At 37.3% G+C, this 27,736-nt stretch overlaps 2 protein-coding genes across 2 annotated transcripts in view; both read left to right on the forward strand.

Annotated features, from left to right (window-relative positions):
* The first annotated feature begins 33 nt into the window (after positions 1 to 33).
* LOC134753677 (putative fatty acyl-CoA reductase CG8306) lies at positions 34 to 15,447 on the forward strand. Its single transcript, XM_063689616.1, has 4 exons — positions 34 to 112; positions 9,865 to 10,067; positions 11,075 to 11,326; positions 12,309 to 15,447. Exons 2-4 carry the CDS (start codon positions 9,873 to 9,875, stop codon positions 13,392 to 13,394), a joined length of 1,533 nt encoding a protein of 510 aa, XP_063545686.1. The 5' UTR covers positions 34 to 112; positions 9,865 to 9,872; the 3' UTR covers positions 13,395 to 15,447.
* A 4,716-nt stretch (positions 15,448 to 20,163) lies between these two features.
* The window catches only part of LOC134753544 (anoctamin-4), a 58,191-nt gene continuing 50,618 nt past the window's right edge, over positions 20,164 to 27,736 (forward strand). Inside the window, exon 1 of the mRNA XM_063689454.1 lies at positions 20,164 to 20,320. The gene's annotated coding sequence lies outside the window, so the exon portion shown is untranslated. The remainder of the gene's footprint in view (positions 20,321 to 27,736) is intronic.

Raw genomic sequence — 27,736 nt, forward strand, 5'->3', positions numbered from 1 at the left:
AACTCAGCAGACCATCAAGCATAGCTCCCCGCTGCAGTGATCACGCAACGCGCGCCGCGACCGCCCGCGTCCGCCATTTTGTTCAGTGACGTCACAACCGGTCAGAGACAAGGTAAGGGACATTAAATAAAGAGCTATATGTTTCGGCATTAAAGTTGAGGTCGTAAAACAATGTTGTATGACTTGTATGTAATTTAAATGATGTTGTGATAGCAAAATCGACTAATTGCAAGATTGACCTAAAACTTTAAGTAAGTATTTGGGTGAATCAACTTTTTAGTCAGTCGTTACCATGGTTACGTTGTCCTGCCCGCGCAGCATGGTTTCCCCTATCACTAAGTCCGTCACTTTCGCACTCACATACTTGTTAGAACGTGACAGGCATGGTGATAAGCGTACCGACTCCTGGACAGCTCTTAAAAAACTAATTTTAAAACAATTTAATTTACCAAACGTGCATTTTGTGCTACTTACCTACCTAACGTTTCCATAACGGGTGATTCTATTTTTGAACAATGGCTTAATTCATTAAAACAGAAAAATATTGCATGACTAGGTACCGTAAAATGGGGTGAGTAGGGTTCACGGGGAGAGTTGGGTTATGAGTAGGGAGAGAAGGCATGAATGAGAGGTGAGATGGGATTTTAATGCAACTGCTACAAAAATAATGTATTTCAATTTAAAATAGAGCTATTGTAATACTCATAATAAAAAAATACAAACGTGGAACACTTATTATACACACCATTCAGTTTACATATATTATGTAAAAGTAAAATGTTATCGAGGTTTGAATGTCAGTTTTGCTCCTACTCACCCCATTTTACGGCATTGAATCTAAAAAAAACCTTACTAAAATCATTATCAAAATGGCCCCTGCGGCGTATTACCGAAGATGCTAGCAGCATTTCCTCGCTGAATGGTGAGCGTAAGCAGTATAAGTAGGTAGAACAGAAATGAACGTGATACAACAACAATTATTTTAACATTCTGTACAAATTGTCCCTTAGACAACAATAACAAAAAAGTTTAACCACACATTTAGTTCAAGTTATATTGTGTACTTAATTCCCATTCACTCATTGATTCATGCACTATTTGGCTGCAATTACTCAACTGTGTGTGTACTAATCAACTAATGATTCACCTTGCACTGCCGACACCATAAACAGTAAACACCATGACTGTAAACATCGTAGTTGTTTACAGAACTAATATAGGTAGGTAGAATTGACCTATTCGTGTTATTTGTTAGCTGAGTTAGCTTATCCATACTTAATATTATCAAAGGAAGTCTGTCTGTCTGTTACCTCTTCACGCTTAAACCGCTGACATTTTTTTGAATGGAGTTATCGTTCTTCTCCTAGTGAGTATTATATATCCTTTTCATTTCTCATGCTCTGAAAGAGGGTCGTTGTTGTTTTAAAAGGTGTGCAGAAAATGATACGTGTCTGCACTAGAGCATTTTACATTCGAAATACGATTTTTTATTTTTTTTACGACAAGCAATTGAAATTTGAGTATAAATGGATTTGTTATACAATTTCCAGTCCATATTTGAATCTCCATTCCATAAATAACGATACTTTTGCCTAAATTGTTAATTGACAGTACCCCCAAGAAATAGTATAAAAATGTATCCTTAGTCATATTAAAAAAAAACACATTTATTTTACTTTCCTCGTATTCGAAATGAAAAGCAGAGTGTTTAACTCGGGTGAAAGGCATCATTTCAGCCTCGGACTATTGGCGCTCTCACTGCGTTCGAGCACCAAAATACCTCGGCAGAAATGAGTGACTTTCATCCCTTGGTTAACAATCTACTATTTTAACTCTAGTGCCGATACCTATAGAGCGACATAGAAATTAAATAAAATGGAACAAAAAAATCCATACTAAATTGTTGCCATGTTAAAGCAGATCAGTTCAAATTAAATGGCTTTATAATATTGTCTTCGGTTACCGCGATAGTTACTCATGAAATAAAACCTTAAATGGCTTCAGTCCATTGGGACAATGAGGGCTATCGCGTATGAATTCGCCGCTAGGAGCGCTAGTGTAGATGGTGGTCTTTTCCATAGTTCGAAATGTCAAATGTCATTTGTCACTTCAATGACTGACAGCTGTTCTATAGTCTTTTGGACCACCATCAACAGAGGCGCCAACTGGTGAGCAAAAAAACGATAGCCCTCATTTAGCCAGTGTCAAGGTATAATATAGACGAATATTGTACGGTTATTATAGTTTGTCAAAGGACTGTCTCATTTCAAACATAGACAGAGAGAATCATACTATCTTGTCTTACACTAGTACTAGCACCCAGAAGAAAAGGATGAGTATAGTATTTTTGTTCTTATTTACTGACAATTTGGTTTGACCAAAGCTCTTGTAAAGCGATAGCAGGACTAAGGGCCACGTGGAGCTACTTGCCGTTGACGCCAGAACGGTGGATAAACTCGTATCTAGATTAATTCTTCATTATCACAGGCCTATCCTAGCTATAGTTTATGTAGTTTGCCATGAATAAATGAAATTATTCTTATCCTTATTCTATAGTATTCTATGTAGTTGCGTGTGTAATCATTCACCTCAACTCTGCCTACATCTGTAGGTAAACACCAAGACCGACCATGACTTGTGCGTAGTTGTTTACATAACTATTATAGAATTTACGTCCAAAGTTCAAATATGAAGTAAGCAAACGTGTTACTTTTACATTCAAGAATTGCGTAATCTTGAGTGTGTAAGGACTATCGTTTATAATAAATACAACCTCACTTAGCCGTATTTTTTTGGTATTACATTTTTAATCAAAAATTACACATTTGTTTAATTAGTTCTTTAATAAGGTACACATTCAGTCCTGGGAGCTCGACGAAAAGCATTTAGTTTATATAGAAAAAAATTTACTCAATTCTCCCGAGTAACAATAACCCAGGTAGCATTTATACGTCATTATGACGTCAGCGACGTCTTTATGACGTCATAATGACGTCATTGTTTCGTCATTAAGACGTCGCTGACGTCACTTTGCTACCTGGGAACCATTTCGGATAAACACTTACCTACTACAAGAAAATTTACGGTGTGCGAACAAGACTATTATACAAAAAATTATGATCTCTATACCCAGATGTCTCGCTTTACGAATCATCACGATTTTTTCTATCTCATGATTCTAATCATTTCTTTTAGTGAAAAAAAAGGTTTGGATCTGTGCATGGTGGCCTTTTAGAGAATATGGCATGTTACTTACGACTCCGACTTCGATTTTACTTAACCTTAACCTCCACGAATACTTATCGCCAGTCAAAATAAGTTTTTGGCAAAAATTCATTTTCGGTACAAGCTTTCATCGCTGACTGTACTTTTCTTTCCACAGGCAACTAATACTCATCGAGACAATTCTAAAAACCCCAAGCTCATTTAGGTTGCGTTGTTTTATCACAGAGTTCCTATGGCCACCTCCTGTCTCCATCATCAGATCAGCTCGATGGTAACATAATATTGCATTGTCACCATAGCATCTCATACCTGGGTCCTAACTCCCAGTCCTTACTTCCACGGGCTGATCCTCTGGATTCTCCAATCGGTTATAATTCCTTAACGCTTTTGCCTTGTCTTCCTGTCTGATTCTCGTCTTCGAAATTATAATAAAAACATGAAATGAATAGAAAAACAGCAAGGTAAGTAACCGGACGGGTCAGGGCCGTATTAGGGTAGAAGGAGTTTAGGAAGAATTTAGAAATGGTAGCCAGAAAGTAAACATTTAAAATCAAAAGTTTCAGGGAGTAATTTGGAAGACGAGAATCAGACAGGAAGACAAGGTAAAAGCGTTAAGGAATTATAACCGATTGGAGAATCCAGAGGATCAGCCCGTGGAAGTAAGGACTGGGAGTTAGGACCCAGGTATGAGATGCTACAACCCGTCAAATTTTTGATCTTCATCGGAAACCGGGAAGTGGGTCAAATTTAAGTTGCAAGATTTGACCTGTACACACATATTTACATACATAGGTACATTGCAAGTTAATAAAAAGTACTAAGGTTAGAAAATGTGTCAACACAACATTTCTTCATAGTTGTATCTGGACCTACAAATTGCTTCATTGCACTTTGTACAATAGCATTGTGTGCATTGTTTAGATTAATTGCATTATCGGCGCATTCGATCGTTTTTTAGGGTTCCGTACCCAAAGGGTAACTGGACCCTATTACTAAGACTCCTCTGTCCGTCTGTCTGTCTGTCACCAGGCTTCTCATGAACCGTGATAGCTAGACAGTTGAAATTTTCAAAGATGATATATTTCTGTAGCCGCTATAATAACAAATACTAAAAACGAATACTAAAACAGAATAAAATAAATATTTAAGTGGGGCTCCCATACAACAAACGTGATTATTTTCGCGCTCTCAACACTCAAAATCCCAATATCTCAAAAAACTCAAAATCCCACACAAAGTCACGTCACGCTGTCGAATGAAATATACACCAAAGTCGTCGTCAATAGAACTTGCAAATATTGTAAACAAACCATTTTACCTTCATTACTTCGTAATCTCGCTCTTTGAAAGGACAATCGTGACCTTATCAACAGTCTTTATACTTAAATATTTTATTTATATAAATTTTTAGTTAAATGAGGGCTATCGTTTTTTTGCTCACCAGTTGGCGCCTCTGTTCAATTCAATTCAATTTTTCAGGTAGTATGGCTCCATCGATACTGTCGATGATTTCGCCAACGTCAAAGTGGGATCCACGTGGGATCGAATTAATATTTCTTGATTAAAACATATCGGCCATCGGCCATAGCCAGTGTACAGTAAACAATAAAATTATGGGCCTCTAGGGCTCTAGCCAGACACGGTTAGAGGTAGAAATACCAAATGCTCCTAGAGCACGACGATGTTCGGTGGTTGTTGTAGTTGTCTCGTAAAACCGATAGCTGGATTTTACGATAAGCACGTGGACTACCGGCCATTGACTCCAGAATGGTTGTTAAACACGCTTTGAGATTAATTCTCCATTCACTGCATACTACCACATTAGATTACTGTATAATAAAGCTATCGATATTACACATTAAACAATATTAATGAGCAAAACACAAAGACTTTAATCACGAGGCTACTATCAAGATGGCGATCGAACCGGAAGTCCGGCGCCTCTGTTGATGGTGGTCCAAAAGACTAAAGAACAGCTGTCAGTCATTGAAGTGACAAGTGACATTTGACATTTCGAACTATGGAAAAGACCACCATCTACACTAGCGCCCCTAGCGGCGAATTCATACGCGTTAGCCCTCATTAAATGTTAATTATTAATATTTCAGGTATGGATGGTATAGAAAGGATCGCAATCTCTTATGGCAGAATTGTTGTAAAAGTGACCGCGTTAAGCTTTAAATAATAGTTCCTAATCTCTCCGGTGGCGCTAGTTAGGATCTGGGACATGAGTATAACATGAACCATATAAGGCAACAAATAACCCGACCAAATTACGTAGGTTGTTTTTGGTAGTATTTCGGTGTATGGTGGCGCCGCCTAATTACTGTTTTTTGATGGACACTTTTCATACATAGAGATTTGGCTCCTTTATATAGTCTCCATGGACTAAAGAACAGCTGTCAGTCATTGAAGTGACAAGTGACATTTGACATTTCGAACTATGGAAAAGACCACCATCTGACTTCCGGTTCGAGCGCCATCTTGATAGTTAGCATCGTGATTAATTACTTTGTTTTTTGCTCATTAATATTGTTTAAAGTGTAATATCGATAGCTTATTATACAGTAAACTAATGTGGTAGTGTGCAGTGAATGGAGAATTAATTTTGAAGCGCGTTTAACCATCATCTTGGAGTCAACGGCCGGTAGTCCACGTGCTTCTTGTAAAGTCTAACTATCGATTTACAAGAGTTAACAAATCACCGTACACTGTCTTGTACAACCGTACAATTTTTGTCGTTTTTAAACCTCTTAATACCTTGACACTGGCGAAATAGTCCCACTGGGCTGAAGCCATAATTTTAAAAGAAGAAGAAGAAGAAGACCACCATCTACACTAGCGCCCCTAGCGGCGAATTCATACGCGTTAGCCCTCATTAAATGTTAATTATTAATATTTCAGGGAAATTAACCTTCCTAAAATGTTAGGTTACGTGTCAAACGCTAACAAAATCCGTCATATTTGTTACGGCTACGATCAGTTCGGCACTGACATAAACGCGAGCGTAATCGTAACATACTTTCTACGCATCTCGCTCGTACTGACATATTAGTGCGAGCGAGATGTATAGAAAGTAAATTACGAAGACGTTAGAGTATATGTCAGTTTTGACACTGTCAGTGACTCATGGTACGGGTACAGATTTAAAACTAAATACGTCGACGTTTACATACATTGGCAAAAACAGACTGTTGAAAGCTGTTCATACAAGTTCACATCGCCTTCATAATACATTTATTTTTATTTACTTAACACTCGTGTTTACGTAAAAGTCTAGGTTACGTCGTTGGAAATTTCCATTATGCAACGCAAAAGTGGAATAATTGCATGCATATGTCAGACGTCAGACATTATGGTCATTTAGTGTCAATGACCATGAGGTTGTGTTAAGTCCCCAGCAACAAGCTCGGTTCTCCATCATGCAAACGTAGGTTGCGCTCTCATTTTAAAACGACTGGCTAGATTGCTCTGAAACTTTGTACCATAGAGTAAATTATACTAGAGCGGTACTGTCATAGTAAATTTTGTAACCCCAGTAAATTCACTGCCATCTGTCGACACACTTTAAAACTAAAAATTAAGATTTATAAAAATACGATAAAATGTATTTAAATATGGATAAATATTTTTTTTATTTGCATTAATTATTTTTATGATTTTGACCCATGTTCTTTCACTGATATGCGTTAAAATTGTTAAATAACAAACGAAACCGTCAACGCCATCTATACGACAGTTGGCCAAAACTAGTAGCGCCCTCTGAACGAGAATGCAAATTTTCTTGATTTTCGAAACACGTTTTTTCCTTAGACAGTATCCATCTATTACGGAGTTATATCTATCTTTGTTTGTACTTACAATAGGATAAGGTATATCTAGGCCTAAACCCAACCTAGCCATAGTTAAAAAAATACAGCGGATTTAAGTTTTTCATAAAAAAAACTTGTTCTTGTGAAATAAAACTATGAAAACGGATTATATCGCGTATATTGAATTTATAATACATCCCGACGTTTCGAACTCTTTACAGCGTTCGTGGTCGTTTTTTTATCGCGTATATATATATATCTTTACTTGAAAATAATTGTAGTGTATAACTAGCCTTATGAACCGATTTTGCAAGTACAACCAGCCTTAAAGTTTGTAGTCTATGATTGTTCATTATTTTAGTATGTGGGTATTTTTGCACTTTGTAATTTTTCCTCAGTCACCCGTTGACCACGAACGCTGTAAAGAGTTCGAAACGTCGTGATGTATTATAAATTCAATATACGCGATATAATCCGTTTTCATAGTTTTATTTCATGAGTAACTATCGCGGTAACCGAAGACAATATTATAAACTTGTTCTTGCTCTATTTCGTTTGTTAGGGTTCGGTACCCAAAGGGTAAAAACTGGACCCTATTACTAAGACTTCGCTGTTCGTCTGTCCGTCTGTCCATGTGTCCGTCTGTCTGTCACCATGCTGTATCTCACGAACCGTGATAGCTAGACATTTGAAATTTTCACAGATGATGTATTTTTGTTGCCGCTATAACAACAAATACTAAAAAGTACGGAACCCTCGGTGCGCGAGTCCGACTCGCACTTGGCCGGTTTCTTTTTATAAACTGGTGCTATATAAACTAATTACAGAACTAAATAGATATACCTCATGTCATTATATGTGTAAAGTTTCATTACAATCCAACACGTAGTTTTAAAATGACAACGAAACTCCGTATGTATGGGAAGGTGAAATTCGGCCGAGCTTGCTGGGAACTGCGTCGGTATTAAGGACGGGGTTTTAAATATGAGATCGCTGGTTCGAAACCCAGCCCGCATCCAAGACTTTCTTAAAACCAAATGAGGTCCGTTGGATCGAAAGTTAAGTCTCTTGAACCCGTCGCCAAAAAGCCTCTACCATAATCGAAGTTACGATCTCAGTTAAAAAAAATTACAATCATGAAACTTAGCATGAATATTTATGTACTAACATAATTTATATTTAGATTTAGATATTTATTCTCGTAATATATTCCGCCTGTTACTAGTTTTCGTTGCTAAAAATTGATATATTTACAATGAAAATAAAGCGAATAGAAATTTTGTACCTATATGTACGTAAAACTTCTACTCTATCAATTTTTTGATGGAAATTATTTGGGTAGAAAATACACATTACGACATTACCGTAAAATGGGGTGAGTAGGTTTCGCGGGGAGAGTTGGGTAATGAATGGGGAGAGAAGGTTTGAAAGGGGGGTGAGATGGGTTTTTAGGGCTACTGCTACAAAAAACATGTATTCCAATTTAAAATGGAGCTATAGTAATACTCATAATAAAAAAAACATTTCCATCAATCTTCCAAAATCACCTTTGTATGAAAACCCATCTCACCCCAATTACGAGGGACTACGGGGTGAGGTGGTTTTTCCTGTTTATCGTCAAAGTTATGAAATGGACCTACCCAAAATAAAATAAAAGCTAAAATACAAACGTCCGGAACACTTATTATATACACCATTCAGTTTGCATATGTAAAAATAAAATGTTATCGAGGTTTGAATGTCAGTTTGGCTCCAACTCACCCCATTTTACGGTACTAAAAATTGCTAGCCGCCTTTGTTTAGTGTTACCATAGAGTAACTTATACTAGAGCGGTACTGTCATAGTAAATTTTGTAACCCCAGTAAATTCACTGCCATCTGTCGACACACTTTAAAACTAAAAATAAATATTTATAAAAATACGATAAAATGTATTTAAATATGGATAAATGTTTTTTTTTTATTTGCATTAATTATTTTTATGATTTTGACCCATGTTCTTTCACAGATATGCGTTAAAATTGTTAAATAACAAACGAAACCGTCAACGCCATCTATACGACAGTAAGCCAAAGCTAGTAGCGCCCTCTGAACGAGAATCAAATTTTCTTGATTTTCGAGGCACGTTTTTTCCTTAGACTGTATAAATCTATTACGGAGTTATATCTATCTTTGGTGTTACGTTTTTTTATGAGACTAAGTAAGTAAGTAAGTAAGTAATTACTAATAACAATCAGCCTTGGAGTCTTGAACACTTAATTGCCTACTAGCTGTACTATTGTTTTATAACATTTCCTATGGACCTTCACAAAACTGACACCCAAAATTGGTATGAAAAACTGCGAATACTTTTTTTCTTTATATCAATCAGATTTCAATCTATAGATTTATTGATTCCGAGTAGAAATAATCCAAAAGTTCCCAGGTAGCAAAATGACGTCAGCGACGTCATAATGACGACATTATTACGTCATAATGACGTCGCTGACGTCATAATGACGTATAAATGCTACTGGGGTTGTTACTTTTTCGAAAAAAAGTGTGTCGAAAAAAAATCCAAAAGTTTTAGAGCGCGATTTTTCAGCAGTCGGGGTTTTAGTTTTTGAACTAACTTTTTATTTAAATTATTTTGTGGTTATACTTTTGCGGTCAACTATTTGAAGTCACTGTCCATTATTTTTGTGAAAAAGCGCCTTCACATTCGAGAAATACTTGCATTTTGCAAGTTTTAAATGTCTATGACCACTAAGTGAAAAAATAATAATAATAATACTACTAATTGGCTATGACAAAAAATTATTAACCACTCACCATTTCTATTTTTCAGAAACCAAGATGGCCGACTCGCAAGTGCGCGCGTTCTACGCTGGCAAAAATTTCTTCATCACCGGCGGCACGGGGTTCGTAGGCTTGTGCCTGCTGGAGAGGATCCTGAGGAGTCTGCCTGACGCTGGCAAGGTGTACCTGCTGATGCGGCCGAAGAAAGGGAAAAAGATAGAGGAGCGGCTTGAAGAGTTTCCGAAGAATTCGGTGAGAATTATTTTAATTCCAGAAGTCATTAGTATAAGCCCACTATAGATATTATTTTTCATCTACCCAAATACTCAGGAAGGAAAAGGTAGATGAGCTAAAGGTAGACAAGAAACAGGGGAAGGGGGGGGGGGGTTGTTTTAGGGGAATATAAAACAACTTGAAAATCAATTGGGAAACGAATTTACCGATTTATTCCCGATTTATTTGCCGATTTAATGAATGTAAATGTATTATGAATATTGAATAAGTATACCAAAAAAAGTATACCTTCAGATCCACACCGCAAGCTTCATCATGTTACAGAAAGCTAGTCCACCTTATGTTTCGTCAAAGTAAAACATGCATTTACATCTCATCTGCAACACGCATTGTCACAATTAAAAAAGCTTAACAGAAAGGAATCTAAGCGATAGTCCAAGAGCTTAAATCTCAAAACCTCTTAATATTATAAACCAAAAAGATATCTACTGCAAACAAAATTCCAAACACCCCGCGGCCGAGGTTAAATTTAATTCAAGGGTACCTAGCAAAGTTCCAAACTTCTTGAGTTTGCCTAAACTTAAAAAGGTTTATCGCCTTGGTCATACTCTGAAGGATAGCTATATGTGTCATCTTCCACACTAACTAACAATTCATGTAGATAAATCTTATTGCAAAGTCATAAGGTTCACTTTAAGCTGCCTTCCAATAAGATGGAGATGAGAAGAGACTCACTTCCCTTCTCATCTCCGCTCATCTCTCCCTCAGTCTAAAAGGCAACCTTAAGAAGGATTTGCCACACTGGATGCGTTCTGCGGGCAGCGGTCAAGTCAAACTTCAACTTCAAAGGTTGCTGTCAATGTTGTTCATACATAATGCTGGTTTGACCTGACCGCTGACCGCAGAACGCATCCAGTGTGGCAAATCCTTAAAAGGCAACCTTAAGATGAATGTTGCTATCAGTGCTTTTGACTTATATCCAAAATAGTTCTCACGATTTTAATTCTACTGTTTCCACTTTACAGATTTTCGAAACCCTCCTCAAAACCAACACACCCGATATCTTCAAAAAACTAGTACCCATAGCGGGTGACGTCGGGGAACCGAACCTGGGACTCAGCGCTGAAGACCGTCAGCTGCTGGTGGACAATGTCAACGTTATCATACATTCTGCTGCTACATTAGACTTTGAGGAGGGCTTGAAACCGACTGTGAAAATTAATGTGCTTGGGACGAGAAGAGTTATGGAGTTGGCTGGGCAGGTTAAGAATTTGAAGGTATGTTTCTCACAAGGTTATATTGATTTGACTTGTAACTAAATAGTCCCCTCGAGGCGCTTTAAACTAAATGAATGTTGTATAATTTCCAAACCCTGAATCCTGTTTTTTTTTATTTAATCATAGAACCTACTCTCAAAATTTCATGAGAATCGGTTGAGAATTGCGACCTTAGATGAGAACATCCGGCATACGAAAGCATTTTTGCCCAAACTGAAAGGTAGACCTTCGCTATCGCTCTGTCAATAACGAGTGGCTCTTTGAGCTGTACACCTTGCGAACCAAATGCTATTTGCGAATTCACGAAAACAAAATCCATAAACTGAACCGACAAAAACTTCGTACCATTCATTCCTTAACTGACCATAACAACTTCTGACCAATCACCTGCAGATGCCTGCAGTTAAACATTAGGTCTTGGGATATGTATAATAAAATTTTGCCCTACTTCTAAAAGTCGTAGTTGTATCAATAGCCGAAAGTTTAAAGGATGACTCACGTTAGACCGGGCCGTGTCCGGACCGGAGCTTCAGGTCCATAGAAAACGAAGCGCCTGAAGCTCCGGCCCGGACACGGCCCGGTCTAACGTGAGTCATCCTTAACGCTCATCTCACAAGCTTCCTTGCTTGTCGCAGGGCTTGTCATCTAAAGACTAAATCGAAAACTGAAACTGTATAAACACTATATACTTTGCGCCAATAAACAGCTAGGGGGCTGTGTTCCTGCGGCCTCGCCTTATAGCCCTGCCTGAGGCCGCCAAGAGGGGTTTTTAGTGAGTAAACCGTGGTTCCCATGAGCCTATACGGGAGTCCCACATAACCATCCCAGGCCCGTCCCTGCACCTGGGTGGTATGCGAAAAGCATTTTCCCCTCTATAAAAAAAGGGGGGCTCCTGTACTGCCCTCTTAATTTCATGCACTCTCCCTATATCTATATTAGCTACGTCATTTCAGACACTAAAAACAAAAATCTCTCATTTCAGGTCATGATCCACGTATCATCAGCGTACGTCAACTCGTATCTCCACGAGGCCCGAGAAAAGCTCTACGACGCACCAGAAGACGTCGAACAAGTCATAGCCTTAGTCGACACTCTTTCTGACGAAGCCCTTGCAGTTGTAGAACCAAAACTGTTAAAAACACATCCAAATACTTACACTTTCACTAAGCATTTAGCTGAGCATGAGGTCGCGAAGTATGCGGATAAATTCCCGTGTACTATAGTAAGACCTAGCATGATTGTTGCTGCTTGGAAAGAGCCGGTTCCCGGTTGGACTTGTTCAAAAGTTGGGCCTCAAGGTTTCTTAATGGGTGCCTCAAAAGGCGTTGTCCGAAGACTGCCTTTAGCTGTCAATAACATCGCAGATTATATTCCTGTAGATATAGTGGTTAATGAATTATTGGTAGCTGGTTATCAATCAGCAAAATCTGACACAGGTCTGCTTGCAATATACCATTGTACTTCATCAACTCAAAAGCCATACCGCTGGGCGATGCTTGAAGATACTGTTAATGAAACTTTACATAAATACCCGTTGAAAAGCGCCGTATGGTATCCGCATCTCAAATTCGTTAATTCTCTGTTAATGTTCAGAATTTCCGCCATCTTCGTCCACTTCATACCAGCTATTCTCCTTGATATGGTTTTACGTGTGACTGGAGGTCGTCCTATATTATTCAGATTGCATAAAAACGTATGGAACTCGCTAAACAGACTTGAAAAGTTTATCTTTACTGAATGGAAGTTCCATAATACTAATTCTATTGAGCTAGCTGGTAAAATGAATAGTACTGACAGTAAGCTATTTTATATAGATATATCTGGTATCGAATGGAAACCTTACTTTACCGCCTTGCATTTGGGAGTAAGAAGATACCTAAATCGTGAGAAAGAATCTACTTTAGAGGCAGCGAGAGGTAAAGATACCGTGTTGCTGGTTCTTCATGTAACTTGGCAGCTTTTGATAATTTATTTTTTCTGGTATCTTGTAGCTTGCCTGACTGGATTAACCATGACACAGAGTGCGTGGTGTGTGCCGGCGTTATATATTTTGTATAGTTATTTATAGATTGTTATAGCTATTTATATATGTCGTTGCCAGTTTTATGATGTTATTGGTTGGTTATTGGTATCATGAAGTGATCAATTCTAAAATGGCATTACATGAAATGATTAAACTACTGATCTGAGCTTATTTACTTGCAACGTAACATTTTTTGTTAACAATATTATAGCAACTTCAGCTGCTGACTGTACAGTCGCCATTAGATATATCGGAGCGGCCGAGGCGCCCACAAATATCTAAACCCGCCTCTATTGTCAAGGCGTTAGAGTGCGTGTTCAGATATTTTTGAGCATCTCGGCTGCTCCGATATATCTAATGGCGACTGTACATATCTATGATCTTTTGATACTTTAATTATAAGTTAATGCTCTACGGCCTACGTATAAGAGCGTTTTCACATTGTCCAATCCGATATCGAATGTCGGAAGGAAGTAAAATGTAAGATATGTACATGTTCTCTGTATTTATTTATGCATTTAATAAATCATTATTACTTAAAAACGATAAATAACGCAAAAAAGGCGAACTTAATGCCAATGGCATCCTCCTGCAGCTGTTTTTGTCATAGGCGCCTTCCGACATCTGATATCGGAAAGGCGCTTCCGATAAATTCAGCTATGTCGGAGCCCCCCGTCAGCTGTCGGACCGATAATATTTGTTTGTGTGCGTATGTGTAGGCATAATGCTTGTTGGTAGTGTGCGTGGACGCTAAAGACGGTGCCCGGGCGCGCCCCCTCGGCCTGACTACGCGAATGTAGGATTCTAAATCCGATATTGGATCGGACAATGTGAAAACGCTCTAAAGAGGGCGTTTTAATTTAAATGTGAAATATTTTTCATCAAATATTTTATATGGACCATTACTAAATATTGAGTTATAAGGGTAAATCGCCCCAAATAGTTTTTTTTATAGGTAACGACGCACATATGTGCCATTTTCAATCAAAAGGGTACTTATTGTCGGTTGTCGTTAAGGCGCTATTTCCATACAGATTCAATTTGAAATCGACCTTATTGACAAGCGACAATGTGGTACCTTTTGGTTGAAAATGTCACATATGTTACTTTAACATTAAGTTTGTTATAAATATTATTTTATTAAGTACGGACAATGGTAGTTTTAATAAGGAATTATATTTTCGTTGTTATAATGATATTAAAAATGGTATTTATATACAAAATACACTTGTTATTATTACAGAAATAGCATTAACAAGGCTTAAAATTTGTTAATTGTGGATATTACTGCAATGTTCTGCCACCAGAGTGCAGCACTAGCCTTTTTAGTATACCATATTAGAGTAACTTATACATACTTTAACAGGTTTTTGACAAGTTTTCAGAGATAATAAAATATAACATTGATGCATCAAGGCGGTTTGTTTAATAATTATGTATTCAGTGTATCTTTCCAGTAATTTATCTGTCAAAGGACAAGAAAGTCATAAAACACTTTTTAGAGCAATATTAGAAACATCCCAGGTAGCAAAATGACGTAAAATGACGTCAGCGACGTCATAATGACGGCATTATTACGTCATTATGACGTCCCTGACGTCATTTGACGTCATTTTGCTACCTGGGATGTCACTGTGTATGGTTTCTTTTATAATGTATAACTAGCGACCCGCCCCGGCTACGTACGGGTTACACAAAACCTTTACAAATTATACACTAGAACCTTCCTCGAGAATTACTCTATTGATAGGTGAAAACCGCATCAAAATCCGTTGCGTAGTTTTAAAGATCAAAGCATACATAGGGACAGACAGACAGCGGAAAACGAATTTGTTTTATACTATGTAGTGAAGAGTGTGATATCGAAAGATTGGACTGCATTCTAACTGCAAATTTTATACTGCGAGGGCGAAGTATAGTTTAGATATTGGAGTTGAAATGCAGTTAATCTGTCCCATTCCTAAACATTTTTTTTTTATATAAAGTTCCCTTAATCATACACAAAAAAGAAAGAAAAATAATATTTTTTTATATATTTTTAATGTATAGGTATTTAAATATTGTGGAGGTGGTCGTTAATACATATTTATTTTTGAAATATCTTGTTTTATTTATCCAAGGGCGACAAAGGTACGAGATCTGAAGAGTTTTAAGGATGACTCACGTTAGACCAGGCCGTGTCCGGGCCGGAGCTTCCGGCGCTTCGTTTTCTATGGAAAGCATCACGTGATCACCTGTCATGTCATAGAAAAGTAAGCTCCGGCCCGGTCACGGCCCGGTCCAACGTGAGTCATCCTTTAACCACACATTACTCAGGCAGAAGCAATAAAATAATATGTGACGATTATTATAACTACTTATTAAATTAAAAAAAAATATAAGAATATGCCAACAAAATCCTGTTTCTAAACGCAACCATACACGGGATTAAACTGAACAACTTTTACTATGGGACCAACCCCGAAATCGCGAAAAAAAATTTGGCTGTTTCATACATTTTGGCTGGTCCATTTTCTATGGGAGGGTAAATTTTTTTTCGCGATTTCGTGGTTGGTCCCATAGTAAAAGTTGTTCAGTATAATCCCAAAACGTCCCTGGCAACGGGAATGCACTTATTTTTTAGCCACCCTGCATATGACCGAATGGTTTTATTGCTGTATCCATTCACAGCTTCACTCACTCTTTTTTCTCAACAACTCCCATAGCAATCGCTCCCATCTCTCTGCATTCATTTGATGTTTTTAATGAAAATACATAGTTTTCTTTTTATTTAATAAAAAGTGACTTTCAATCATCCACCAACAATCCATTTTACGCAAAACGAAGTTTTGGAAAAGAGTTGATACCTACTCTTCAAACTGCTGGATCGATTTCTATGAATCATAGTTATGTTATGAACCACCAGCCTCGAAAATCAAGAAAATTTGATTCTCGTTCAGAGGGCGCTACTAGTTTTGGCCTACAGTCGTATAGATGGCGTTGACGGTTTCGTTTGTTATTTAACAATTTTAACGCATATCAGTGAAAGAACATGGGTCAAAATCATAAAAATAATTACTTCAAATAAAAAAAATCATTTATCTATATTTAAATACATTCAATGAGGATATAATTAGATAGAGCGGTACTGTCATAGTAAATTTTGTAACCGCTGTAAATTCACTGCCATCTATCGACATACTTTAAAACTAAAAATGAAGATTTATAAAAATACGTTAAAATGTATTTAAATATGGATAAATGATTTTTTTATTTGCATTAATTATTTTTATATGATTTTGACCCATGTTCTTCCATTGATATGCGTTAAAATTATAAATAACAAACAAAACCGTCAACGCCCTCTAAACGAGACTAGGCCAAAACTAGTGGCGCCCTCTGATCGAGAATCAAATTTTCGTGATTTTCGAGGCACGTTTTTTCCTTAGACTGTATCCATCTATTACGGAGTTATATCTATCTTTGATACATTCTATCGTATTTTTATAAATCTTCATTTTTAGTTTTAAAGTGTGTCGACAGATGGCAGTGAATTTACTGGGGTTACAAAATTTACTATGACAGTACCGCTCTAGTATAAGTTACTCTATGCTTTCACGTAAAACAAACTGCCTCGAAATCGGCCCATCCGTTAGAGAGCTACTATGCCACAGACAGACAGATAGACATTGGCGTCTAGCATATAACACCCCTCCTTTTGCGTCGTGTTAAAAAAATATTTTTAACCTTCTGGACGCCAATGACGGATATATCGGCACCGCAGGTCCAACGCCAAAGACGGATTAATGCGTCACAAACCACAGAGCAACATAGACCTACGTGCATGTGCATAAAGTTCAATTTCAGTTTTGACACTTCGGTGACGTGGCGTCCGAGTGACAGCTTTTGTGTTTGACACGGCGTCGAAAAGGTTAAGTCCCCGGCAAGCTGCAAGCTCGGCCGACGGCCGAATTTTACCTTCCCAACTTCCCATACAAACGGAGTTCCACTCTCATTTTAAAACTACGTGTTGGATTGTAATGAAACTTTGCACATACAATGACATGAGGTATATCTAGGTCTGTAATTAATTTATACAGCTCTAGTTTATAAAAGAAACGAAATAGAGTAAAAAAAAGTTTTGTATGAAAAACTTAAATTCGCTGTATTTTTTAACTATGGTATCTGAAGCTACTAGTTACAGACATAGATATAACTTATCCTATTGTAAGTACAAAGTTTCATAGCAATTTAGCTAGTCGTTTTAAAATGGGAGCGTAACTACGTTTGTATGGAGAACCGAGCTTGCCGGGGACCCTTAATAATTAACATTTTACAAATACTCGGTGTCTCTTTTAGGACAGATCAAACGAGAGCCCATGAATGGGCCATGATAGAGGACTTTTGCAACTAAATTGTTTCAAAAAGTTTACATAAACACCATCAAGCCACAAATGTTCTAAAACACTACTCGACAACAGATGGCAGCACTGACTACGTCAAAAAATTATGTGTAAAAACACAAAGAGTCCGTCTAAGTCAATTTTGAACACTGATTTGAACAGAAAAGTGTCATTATAAGCATCATATTTTTATAGAAATTTTGACACTGTCATTGCAAATGTCATGCAGACTTAGCTCAGTCCGACTCTACAGAGATGTTGAAAAAGTGCTACTTGACAACAGATGGCAGCACTGACTTCGTCAGAAAGTACAGTGTTTTCAAAACGAAAGAATAAAAAGAATTCTAGCCTTTTCACATTGTCCAATCCGATATCGGATGTCGGAAGGAAGTAAAATGTAAGATATATACCTACTGTGCTTCTCTGTATTTATTTATGCATTTAATAAATCATTATTACTAAAAAACTTAATGCCAATGGCACTCTCCTGCAGCAATTTTTGTCATAGGCGCCTTCCGACATCCGATATCGGAAAGGCGCTTCCGATAAATTCAGCCGTGTCGGCGCCCCCCGTCAGCTGTCGGACCGTTAATATTTGTTTGAGTGCTTATGTGTAGGCATAATGCTTGTTGAGGTGCGTGACCGCTAAAGACAGCGCCCCCGCGCACAGTGGATCGAAATGACAAAAAAATGGACATTCGCATTATTTTTTTAAAACCCTATTTAAAAAAATGCTTTTCGGTTGAAAATGATGTAAGGAATAAAAAATGTTATATAATTTTTTTCAAAATAAGGCTTTATTAAAGCAGAAAAAAATAAAATCTGTTTTTTTTTTGTATGAAACCGAAAAATAGGTAATTTATTATAAGAAAACCATTACTGATCCCGCTTTCTAACCTTTAGAATATTATTCTCCTACTTAAAAACAGTAGAAAGTAGTAAACAGCTTATCTCGGTAGGTGCCCGTTTTTTTTTATAGTCCAGTCGTCAGTAAAAAAAAAAAATTTGAAAAATTTTATATAACATTTTTTATTCCTTACATCATTTTCAACCGAAAAGCATTTTTTTAAATAGGGTTTTAAAAAAAATGCGAATGTCCATTTTTTTGTCATTTCGATCCACTGTGCCGCGGCCTGACACGATTAGGCCCTGTTTTCACTTTCCATCAGGTGTGACTAGGGCCAATCGCCGATCAGTTTATAATTTAAAAAAAAGGTGAAACATAGTTCTTGAATTTTCCTTTGTGCTTTTGTGCAGTCGAAGCCGAAATAAAATTAAAATTACTAAAACATGAAGCTCGTGTATACATATTTTTGGTACTCTGTCCGCTTCGATATCTTTGACCCCCTAAGACATGTTGTTAATATTGATAACATCATGTAATGTTGTCACACAGGCATGTGATTACATGCGACTGTGAACTTTGTCCCGTGGTATTACGGTCCATTGCAAATCGCCGTTCAGTTGTCTGACGATTGCCACCCCTCACCCTGTCATTATGTGGCTAATGGTGGGATAATGCTTGAATTAATGTCGATATAATTAAAAGTATCAAAATTAATTCTTCATTATCCGCACACTTCCACTTTAGTTTACTGCATAATAAGCTATCTATATTACACTTTAAATAACATTCATGAGCAAAAATAAAGAAATGATCGAGCCGATGTTACGACAGGAACTATTATAAACTGAAATTAATATCAAAGATGCGTTGAGCGGAGCACCTCGTGGTATAATTTAGGATTCATATTAAATCACATTTAGAAACGGGTCTATCGCGAATTTATCTCTGGTCTGGTCTGGTCTGGTGGTTTTATTTGGTCTGTTATGACATTTTGCTGGGACGTCAGTTAGCTGCGACCACGACCAGTGAAACCTGTGTCGAAACGTCGGTAAATAAAGGTAACAAAATAAATTCGCGATAGACCCGTTTCTAAATGTGATTTAATATGTGTTCAAACCGCGAAAGTTTTAAATGTTATATAATTTAGGATTATTTTTAAACAAATATGTATAGATACATATGTGTCATATTTTGTAAGAAATATAAGGTATTTTTATTTTTTCTTTTATTTATTATACTTACCTATTGAATTAAATTTCAACCAATAATTTAGGACAGATTTTGCAAAGCCAAAGGGCATGGTTTTAAAAATTGGGCATATTATATGTATATTTAATATAATTATGAAAACATATAAGTATATGTTACTCAATATCTGAATGACCACGGCACGGTATTAAACGTTTTGAAAGCAATCTAACTTGTACTCAGGGCTCAAGTACGCATTATCCTATCCACACCTAATTTTTACACAATAAACTTAACAGCTTTAGATTATGTATAGGTAGTAGATAATGTGTCACAAAAATATATCTAAGCTACATCGCGCTGAAAAAAGTATCGATACTTTTTTCAGGACTGATCCCATCTCTAGCGCTTTTCTGTCATCGGGCGCCATCTTAGATAGTTTATTTGAAATCGGAACGCCGGCGGCGGCGCGCGTGACGAAAACGCGGGAAAAATCGCGAGTGCACAGACAAGGATGTTTTAAAACGTGAAGTGCAGTGATATGGTGTAAATAGGTATGTATTAGAATTAGAGACTAGTAGCGTTGAAAAAACCGGGAAAATTACGGAAAAATTTCAAAACGGCTCGTTTTGAAAAAAAAAACCAAGTTTTTTTCAATACTTCTGTATTTTTCAATATACTTAATTAGGAATTTAAACAGGTAGGTTAAGGTTGCATGTCTTATGTGTTTGTTTATGGCATTGACACTGTCATCACTCATCAGTGACATTGTGTGTGACGTATTTAATTTTTCTGAATAGAACTGGAAAAAAACCGAAAAGAACGAAATTTTGTAAAATTCCCGAAAAAAACATTTGATTTTTTCCGGAATTTTCATCCCTAGAGACTAGTAATTCACGTTCGGCATAAACATTTTTAAGGTAGGTTTTTGGATTAAAATCCAGGTTCATCCAGAACTTAGACGCCAAATTTGTTTATTTATTTTTTTCTTAAAATTAATGAATAAAATATATAAATCTAAGTGGGGTAAGAGGAACAATAGTAGGGAATATTAACAGTTGGAGATGCTTAAAGATACATTTAAAATCAATATTTAAATAAACTAAATTAAACGATAATATTAAAAATAAAACTAATGCATAAATACTTTCTTGTCTTTCTTTCTCTTGCCCCGAGCAAAATAAACTATAAGTATTTCTCCTACACCCATTCAACAATGAACAAATGGCGGACTCAATGCCAAATGGCGTTCTCTACCAGTCAACCATAGGACTAAACAGAGATTAATACAATTGGTGTTTGGATTTAAACTGTTGTCAGACATAATAACATTAAATAATTTCACGGTTTAGACTCACTTGTTTTAGTCACTCGCGACATGTTTCGGAGAGCCTAGATCTCCTTAGGTTTTATTAGTGCTTGAGAAAGGAGACCTAGGCTCTCCGAAATATATACGCGCGAGTGACTAAAACAAGTGAGTCTAAACCGTGAAATTATTTAATTGGTGGTTGGGTTTGAAGCCAGATAGATTTTTTAGTCAGAAAATAAATTTCTCTATACAAACACCATTTTATCGAATTATGATAATTTGATGCGGTTACGTTGCAATTTTACACGGTATTGTTTTCGTTTAGCCGTTGCATTGTTTGTATAGCTGGAAATTGAAAAATGTGCATAGTTATTTACTATAATGCGCTATATTTGTGAGCAACACTAGATTTTGTTGCTAAAAATTGTTACCTATTGTTTGTTCACGTAACATGTCCATCTTTGGGTCGCAAACTTACATACGTGTACCAAATTTCAACTTAATTGGTCCAGTAGTTTTGGAGAAAATGGGCTGTGACAGACGGACAGACAGACGCACGAGTGACCCTATAAGGGTTCCGTTTTTTTCCATTTGAGGTACGGAACCCTAAAAAACATGAGGTTGCCAATATCTCAATTGACATTTGCTGGGACGTCAGTCTTCCGTGACCACAGCTAGTGCAACCTAGTTGAAACGTAGGAAAAAAGGTAAAATAAAGAAATTTATTCGCGTTACTAGACTTATATTGACCGGGATATAGACCGTGATTACCTTTTGTATTGTTTGTGAGCTCCTGATATTTCGGCTCAATTACATGCATCTTGTTCACGGGTGAACACGATCAGTCACCTGTGAACAAGATGCATGTAACTGCGTCGAAATATCGGGAGCTCACAAACAATACAAAAGGTAATCACGGTCTATATCCCGGTCAATATAAGTCTAGTGAAACTAACCGTGAATCATTCAAAACTCTTAATTGCGTTAGACCAGGTAAGACATTAATTATGTTAACATGAGGTTGATTCTAATTTAATAATTTGTTATGGTTTTTAACTGGTTTTGATAGGACCTTGAGGATCGTCTCAGTGATGGGCGCGCATGTCACGCAATAACCAATTAGCGCGACCAATCATCAAGGTCATATCAAAATAAGATCAAAACTGTAACACATTGTTATATCTGAAACCAGCTCCTAATCACAAACATTGAAGTGCAATATTTCACACTTTCATTTACAACTATAAACGTTTAATAATAGTTATACACGGTGGCTAAAAAACTACGACATTCCCGCTGCCAGGGAGGTTTTTGGGATTACCCCGAAATCGCGAAAAAATGTGGCTAATACTTTATACATTTTGGCTGGTCCATTTTCTATGGGGGAGTACATTTTTTTTCGCGAGTTCGTAATTGGTAATGCGTCGAGCGTTTTGGGCACATTTGCGCTTGGGGATAACGCGGGGTGGGATTTTTAACTGACTGCTTTGTTTTGATTTGTGTTTGTGTTTATTTTTAATATTTTTTTATATGAAGTTATCTATAAATCTATATAAAACGATTCCTAACATATGCAATAGTCACGCTATACAGTAATTTGTTAACAGTGTATCGATTTAAGGACATTTATACCATGGCCACGTGAAATGGTGTACTACCTGTTTTGGACATTGCTGAACAGAAAGACATTTCAGAAAATGTATATGACGCAGGCATTTTGTACAAATGGCGCCGTCATGATACAAACATGAAGCGGTTTGCAAATTGCCGAAGGCAATTTGTAAAAAGTCGGCATTATGTTAAATACCATACGGCATTAACGCCGCCGTTTACATATTGCCGCGGCATTTTGGTCTAATTAGTTCTTTAATTTACCACGCGTGGTGCTGCACATCAAAACTATGAAAAACGCTGGGGTATCCATCAAATCTGGAGTTCGTCGGACTGTTTCTTTTCAAAAAACATTTCCTTCACAACTTTATGACTGGACGGAGCCCCGCTTCGCGGGGCTCCTACTTCTGGGCGGTTTTCCCTTCGCGCATTTAAAACTGCCTAACGAACCTAACCTACCTACCTATTGATTTAGTGCGACATCCGTGAAAACATCTAACCTACTTAGTTACCGACGCTTTTTTCCCCAAAGTGTAATTAATGCTTTCACGGACGTCACACTTAATCAATAGGTAGGTAGATTAGGTTTGTCATGTAGCTTCAGATGCCCCAAGTAACATGAGACTAATTGGCAGCCAAAACCGAATCATTATTGCGTTTAATCATTTTTTTTATGTTCATAATATTAACGAACCAAATTAAAGGCAAAGAATTCTTATAAGAAAACAATACTTACCATTTTATTACAAAACAATTGTCTTACAACGAACAAATCACAAAAGTTTCATCTCATACTACTTCATTTTTTGAATTCTTCTGAAATTGTTGAAATTGGTTTCATACCATTCTACTATTAAATTAGCATTATTTTAAATTACTAAGCACTGTAAGGAAGATAGTAAATAATCAACAATCGGTTGACAAGATTATGTCACATGTCAACCCGATACCTACCAAAGAAATAGCTACCTACTTGAATAAAAAGTTTGTACTCCTTGTATTCACTCCATTCAAAATTAATTTTAAGGTATTAATACAAACTACTAATCATAACCATAGAGTAACTTATACTAGAGCGGTACTGTCATAGTAAATTTTGTAACCCCAGTAAATTCACTGCCATCTGTCGACACACTTTAAAACTAAAAATAAATATTTATAAAAATACGATAAAATGTATTTAAATATGGATAAATGATTTTTTTATTTGCATTAATTATTTTTATATGATTTTGACCCATGTTCTTTCACTGGTATGCGTTAAAATTATAAATAACAAACGAAACAGTCAACGCCCTCTATACGAGTGTAGGCCAAAACTAGTGGCGCCATCTGATCGAGAATCAAATTTTCGTGATTTTCGATTCACGTTTTTTTCTTAGACTGTATCCATCTATTACGGAGTTATATCTGATCTATCTTTGTCATAACTAATTTCAGCAAACTCAGGTTCAAAGAATATAATACTCACTAGGAGGTTAGGTTCTATCTGCTCAGGTTCTATCCATTACTGTTTACTGGCTGGTAAGACATGATGCTTTTAAGTTAAATTACAAAAAAGAAAATAATTTGTTTTGACGTAGATTGTCTCGTAAATCGCAAAGAGCATATAATCACTACGTGTAAATCGGTGTCAATAACTTCCGAACACAATGCCAAGACCATCAATATTTAGTTCTCAGGAACTAGACGAAATGGTTATAATTTATGGCGAAACTGGACGAAGCGGCGAGCAGACGTGGTTACAATTGGATGGTGCTCCTGCACACTCTTCAGTTCACAGTAACGCATTAAAAGCGATGTTCCAAGACCGATGGATTGGAAGGTTTGGCCCCCGTCGTTGGCCAGCTCGGTCGCCAGACCTCACGCCGCTTGACTTTTACCTATGGATAAAGATAAAAGATAAAAGATATTTATACGTGACGATCACAACACAAGTACGAACATGTACAGACAACAACAGCAAGAAAAGAAGAGATCAAGTGTGCATCACGAAATGGACCCAACTCAGCATAATGCTAGCTATAAAGCCAGCGCTGGTCTTCCGTAGGGCCCATTCGGTAAAAAATACCTAACCTATGGGGATGGGCCTATGGGGAGCGGTAAAAAGCGGTTTATTCCCAACCTAGAACGACTGTCGAACAACTCCGGGAAAAAAATACGGATGTAATTGAAAATCTCCGGCAAGTTGATATGGAGAAGGTACGTGGAAAATCTGAATCTAAGACGTGTAAATCGTAATGATTTTTATTTTTAATACAAACATACCCAACAGTCGGCTATTATTGACAGCAGTTAAGTTATCACTTGTGACCATAGACATAGTATATACAAGTAGTTATAGACGCGCCACCGAGCGACGAGGGGTAAGAGAAAGAATATTCATATAAAATTTGGGCAGCATAGGATTTTTTCTCTTTCACTCCTATAAATTTCGGTATTTCGCCATCGCCTCCTACCTATGATGCCACCCGGTCGGCGATAAGGACAAAGCATGGCACTATTTTCTCTTTCCTCTTATAGGAATCGCAATAAGACTATCTTTCTCTATCAAAGAGTGTCAGGCCCTTGCTTGTGACTGTTGTGACGTCAGTAAGATAAAGTAGCGATACATTGCGTGCTGAATTATTTTATTGAAAAAAAATTGTTAACGAGTTTTTTTCTTGCAATATCGGTTCAAAGCACTATAACGTCTACGTCTGGTTAAAGTTAGATTTTTGGCAAAAATTTCATTTTTGGTACAAGCTTTTATCGCTGACTGTACTTTTTTCCACAGGCAACTAATACTCGTCGAGACAATTCTAAAAACCCCAAAACATAATTAGGTTTCGTTGTTTTATCACAGAGTTTCTATGGCCACCTCCTGTGTCCATCATCAGATCAGCTCGATGGTACCATAATAATGCATTGTCACGCGACTTACATATGTGTGCAAATTTTCAGCTTCATCGGAAACCGGGAAGTGGGTCAAATTTAACTTGCAAGATTTGACCCTTACAAACATGTTACATACATACTTACATAGGTACATTGCAAGTTAAATAAAAGCTTGTAAAATACACGCGTACGCGGTAAAAGAAAAGATACTTATTTTTTTTTTATAATCCCTTTAGATCTCGATCATAACAATGATGTGGAGTCATGTTTAAAATTTAAAACAATAACACCTTAAAAACAATGACCCCAACAAATTAGGAAAAACCGGCCAAGTGCGAGTCGGACTCGCCCACCGAGGGTTCCGTACTTATTAGTATTCGTTGTTATAGCGGCAACAGAAATATATCACGGTTTATGAGATACAGCCTGGTGACAGACGGACAGCGGAGTCTTAGTAATAGGGTCCCGTTACCCTTTCCTACTTTGAAATTATGTTCGATTATCCACCTAACTATCGCTATTCACAGTTCCAGCAAAGATAGATATTACTCTATGGTTCCAGTTATCACTATCAAAGTGTCACATTTTACCGCTGTGTCACGACCACCATTATTTTTTTGCCACGGCCTGTCAAGCTTGGCTGAACCGCAAAATGTTACGTAATCATAATAGAGAGTTGTCATATCACAAACAGCTGATATTGTGCTGTCGGCAGAAGTATACTGTAAAGAGTGTAAAGGTAACATTCCCGATAGACTTCGTCTAAGCAAAGAGAATTAAGTAGACATAGAGTGCTCACTCCATACATCAGTTTTGTTACCAAAATGACTATTGTTTTCGTAGCGACATCTAGCGTCTAGTAGCGGAACTATCAGTACTGCTACTCGACAATAGATGTCGCAGCGAACGTAAAGTCAAATGCTCAACGATTTTCAGCTAATATTATAACCGGATTAACTGGAACTCTATTTTCAACTCCTTCTGCTTATAATATTAGTTGTAAATTGTAGAGCAACAAAATTTTCGTCAGTCGCGACACATGAGACATCTAGTGTCGAGTAGCAGTACTAATAATTCCGCAACTTGACGCTAGGTGTCGACTATGAAAATAATAGCCGTTTTGGTAACAAAACTGATGTACGGAGTGAGCACTCTATAAAAAAAACTTTTAATTCAGAAAACATAGGTTCCATAATTATTTTTTTCTTCTTGTCTGTTACCTTCCGTGATTTTTCACACCTGATGGTCTCATCGGAAGATCAGCGCTGAAAGTCACCAGCAACATGCTGAGATGAGGCCATTTCGTGGCACTTTAATCTTATTTTATGTTATTTTTTTTTTTTATATTAGCCTATTTTGGTGTCCCACTGCTGGGCAAAGGCCTCCCCTCGTTTTCTCCACTCGACCCTGTCATCGCCATTTTCCCACCATTTGGGGTAGAATGCGTCCAAGTCGTCCCGCCATCTCCTTTTTGGTCTGCCTGAACCCCGGCCTGCACCGTCTATGGTGCTCCGTGGGTCCCACTCAGTAACCATTTTGGCCCACCTTTCCGGGTGCATGCGATAGACATGTGCCGCCCAGTCCCACTTAAGCTTAGCGGTCTTGACGCCTACATCTGCAACTCTAGTTCTGGAGCGTAGTTCCGTGTTTCTGATTCGATCAGTTCTACGAACACCTTTTCTTTTATATTCTGTAATGTCTTGCTTACGAATAAAATCTTATTCTATTCTATTCTATGCTATAATATGATTAGTAACTCTTTACTTAAGAACTATGTTAGAATTACTCTATTTACTTAATTCTCTGGTATAAGTTACCTTTGCACCCACTTGAACATAACAAAGTGTGGGAGTATTTTCATGGATTTTTTTCATATTAATGATTGTATTCCCACACTGTCATTGCAAATGCCATGCAGAGTTAACTTGGTCGGACCAAGTTGTTCCGGCTCTAACAACGTCCGTCGGCTTGATGGCTCCTCCACACCCGCCATCTTGACCAGCGAGATAGCCATGCGATGGTTAAGAGTACGCACTATGGAATGGGCCACGTCTAGATGCGTACGCACCATCGCTGGCCCACTACCACAGAATAACTAATAGTACTACCGTACAGAAAATTCACTCCTTCACAAAAGCCAGATTTAGGTATAAAATTATACCTACACTCGCCG

Source organism: Cydia strobilella, chromosome 27 (genome assembly GCF_947568885.1).
Source record: "Cydia strobilella chromosome 27, ilCydStro3.1, whole genome shotgun sequence".
Lineage (NCBI taxonomy): Eukaryota > Metazoa > Arthropoda > Insecta > Lepidoptera > Tortricidae > Cydia > Cydia strobilella.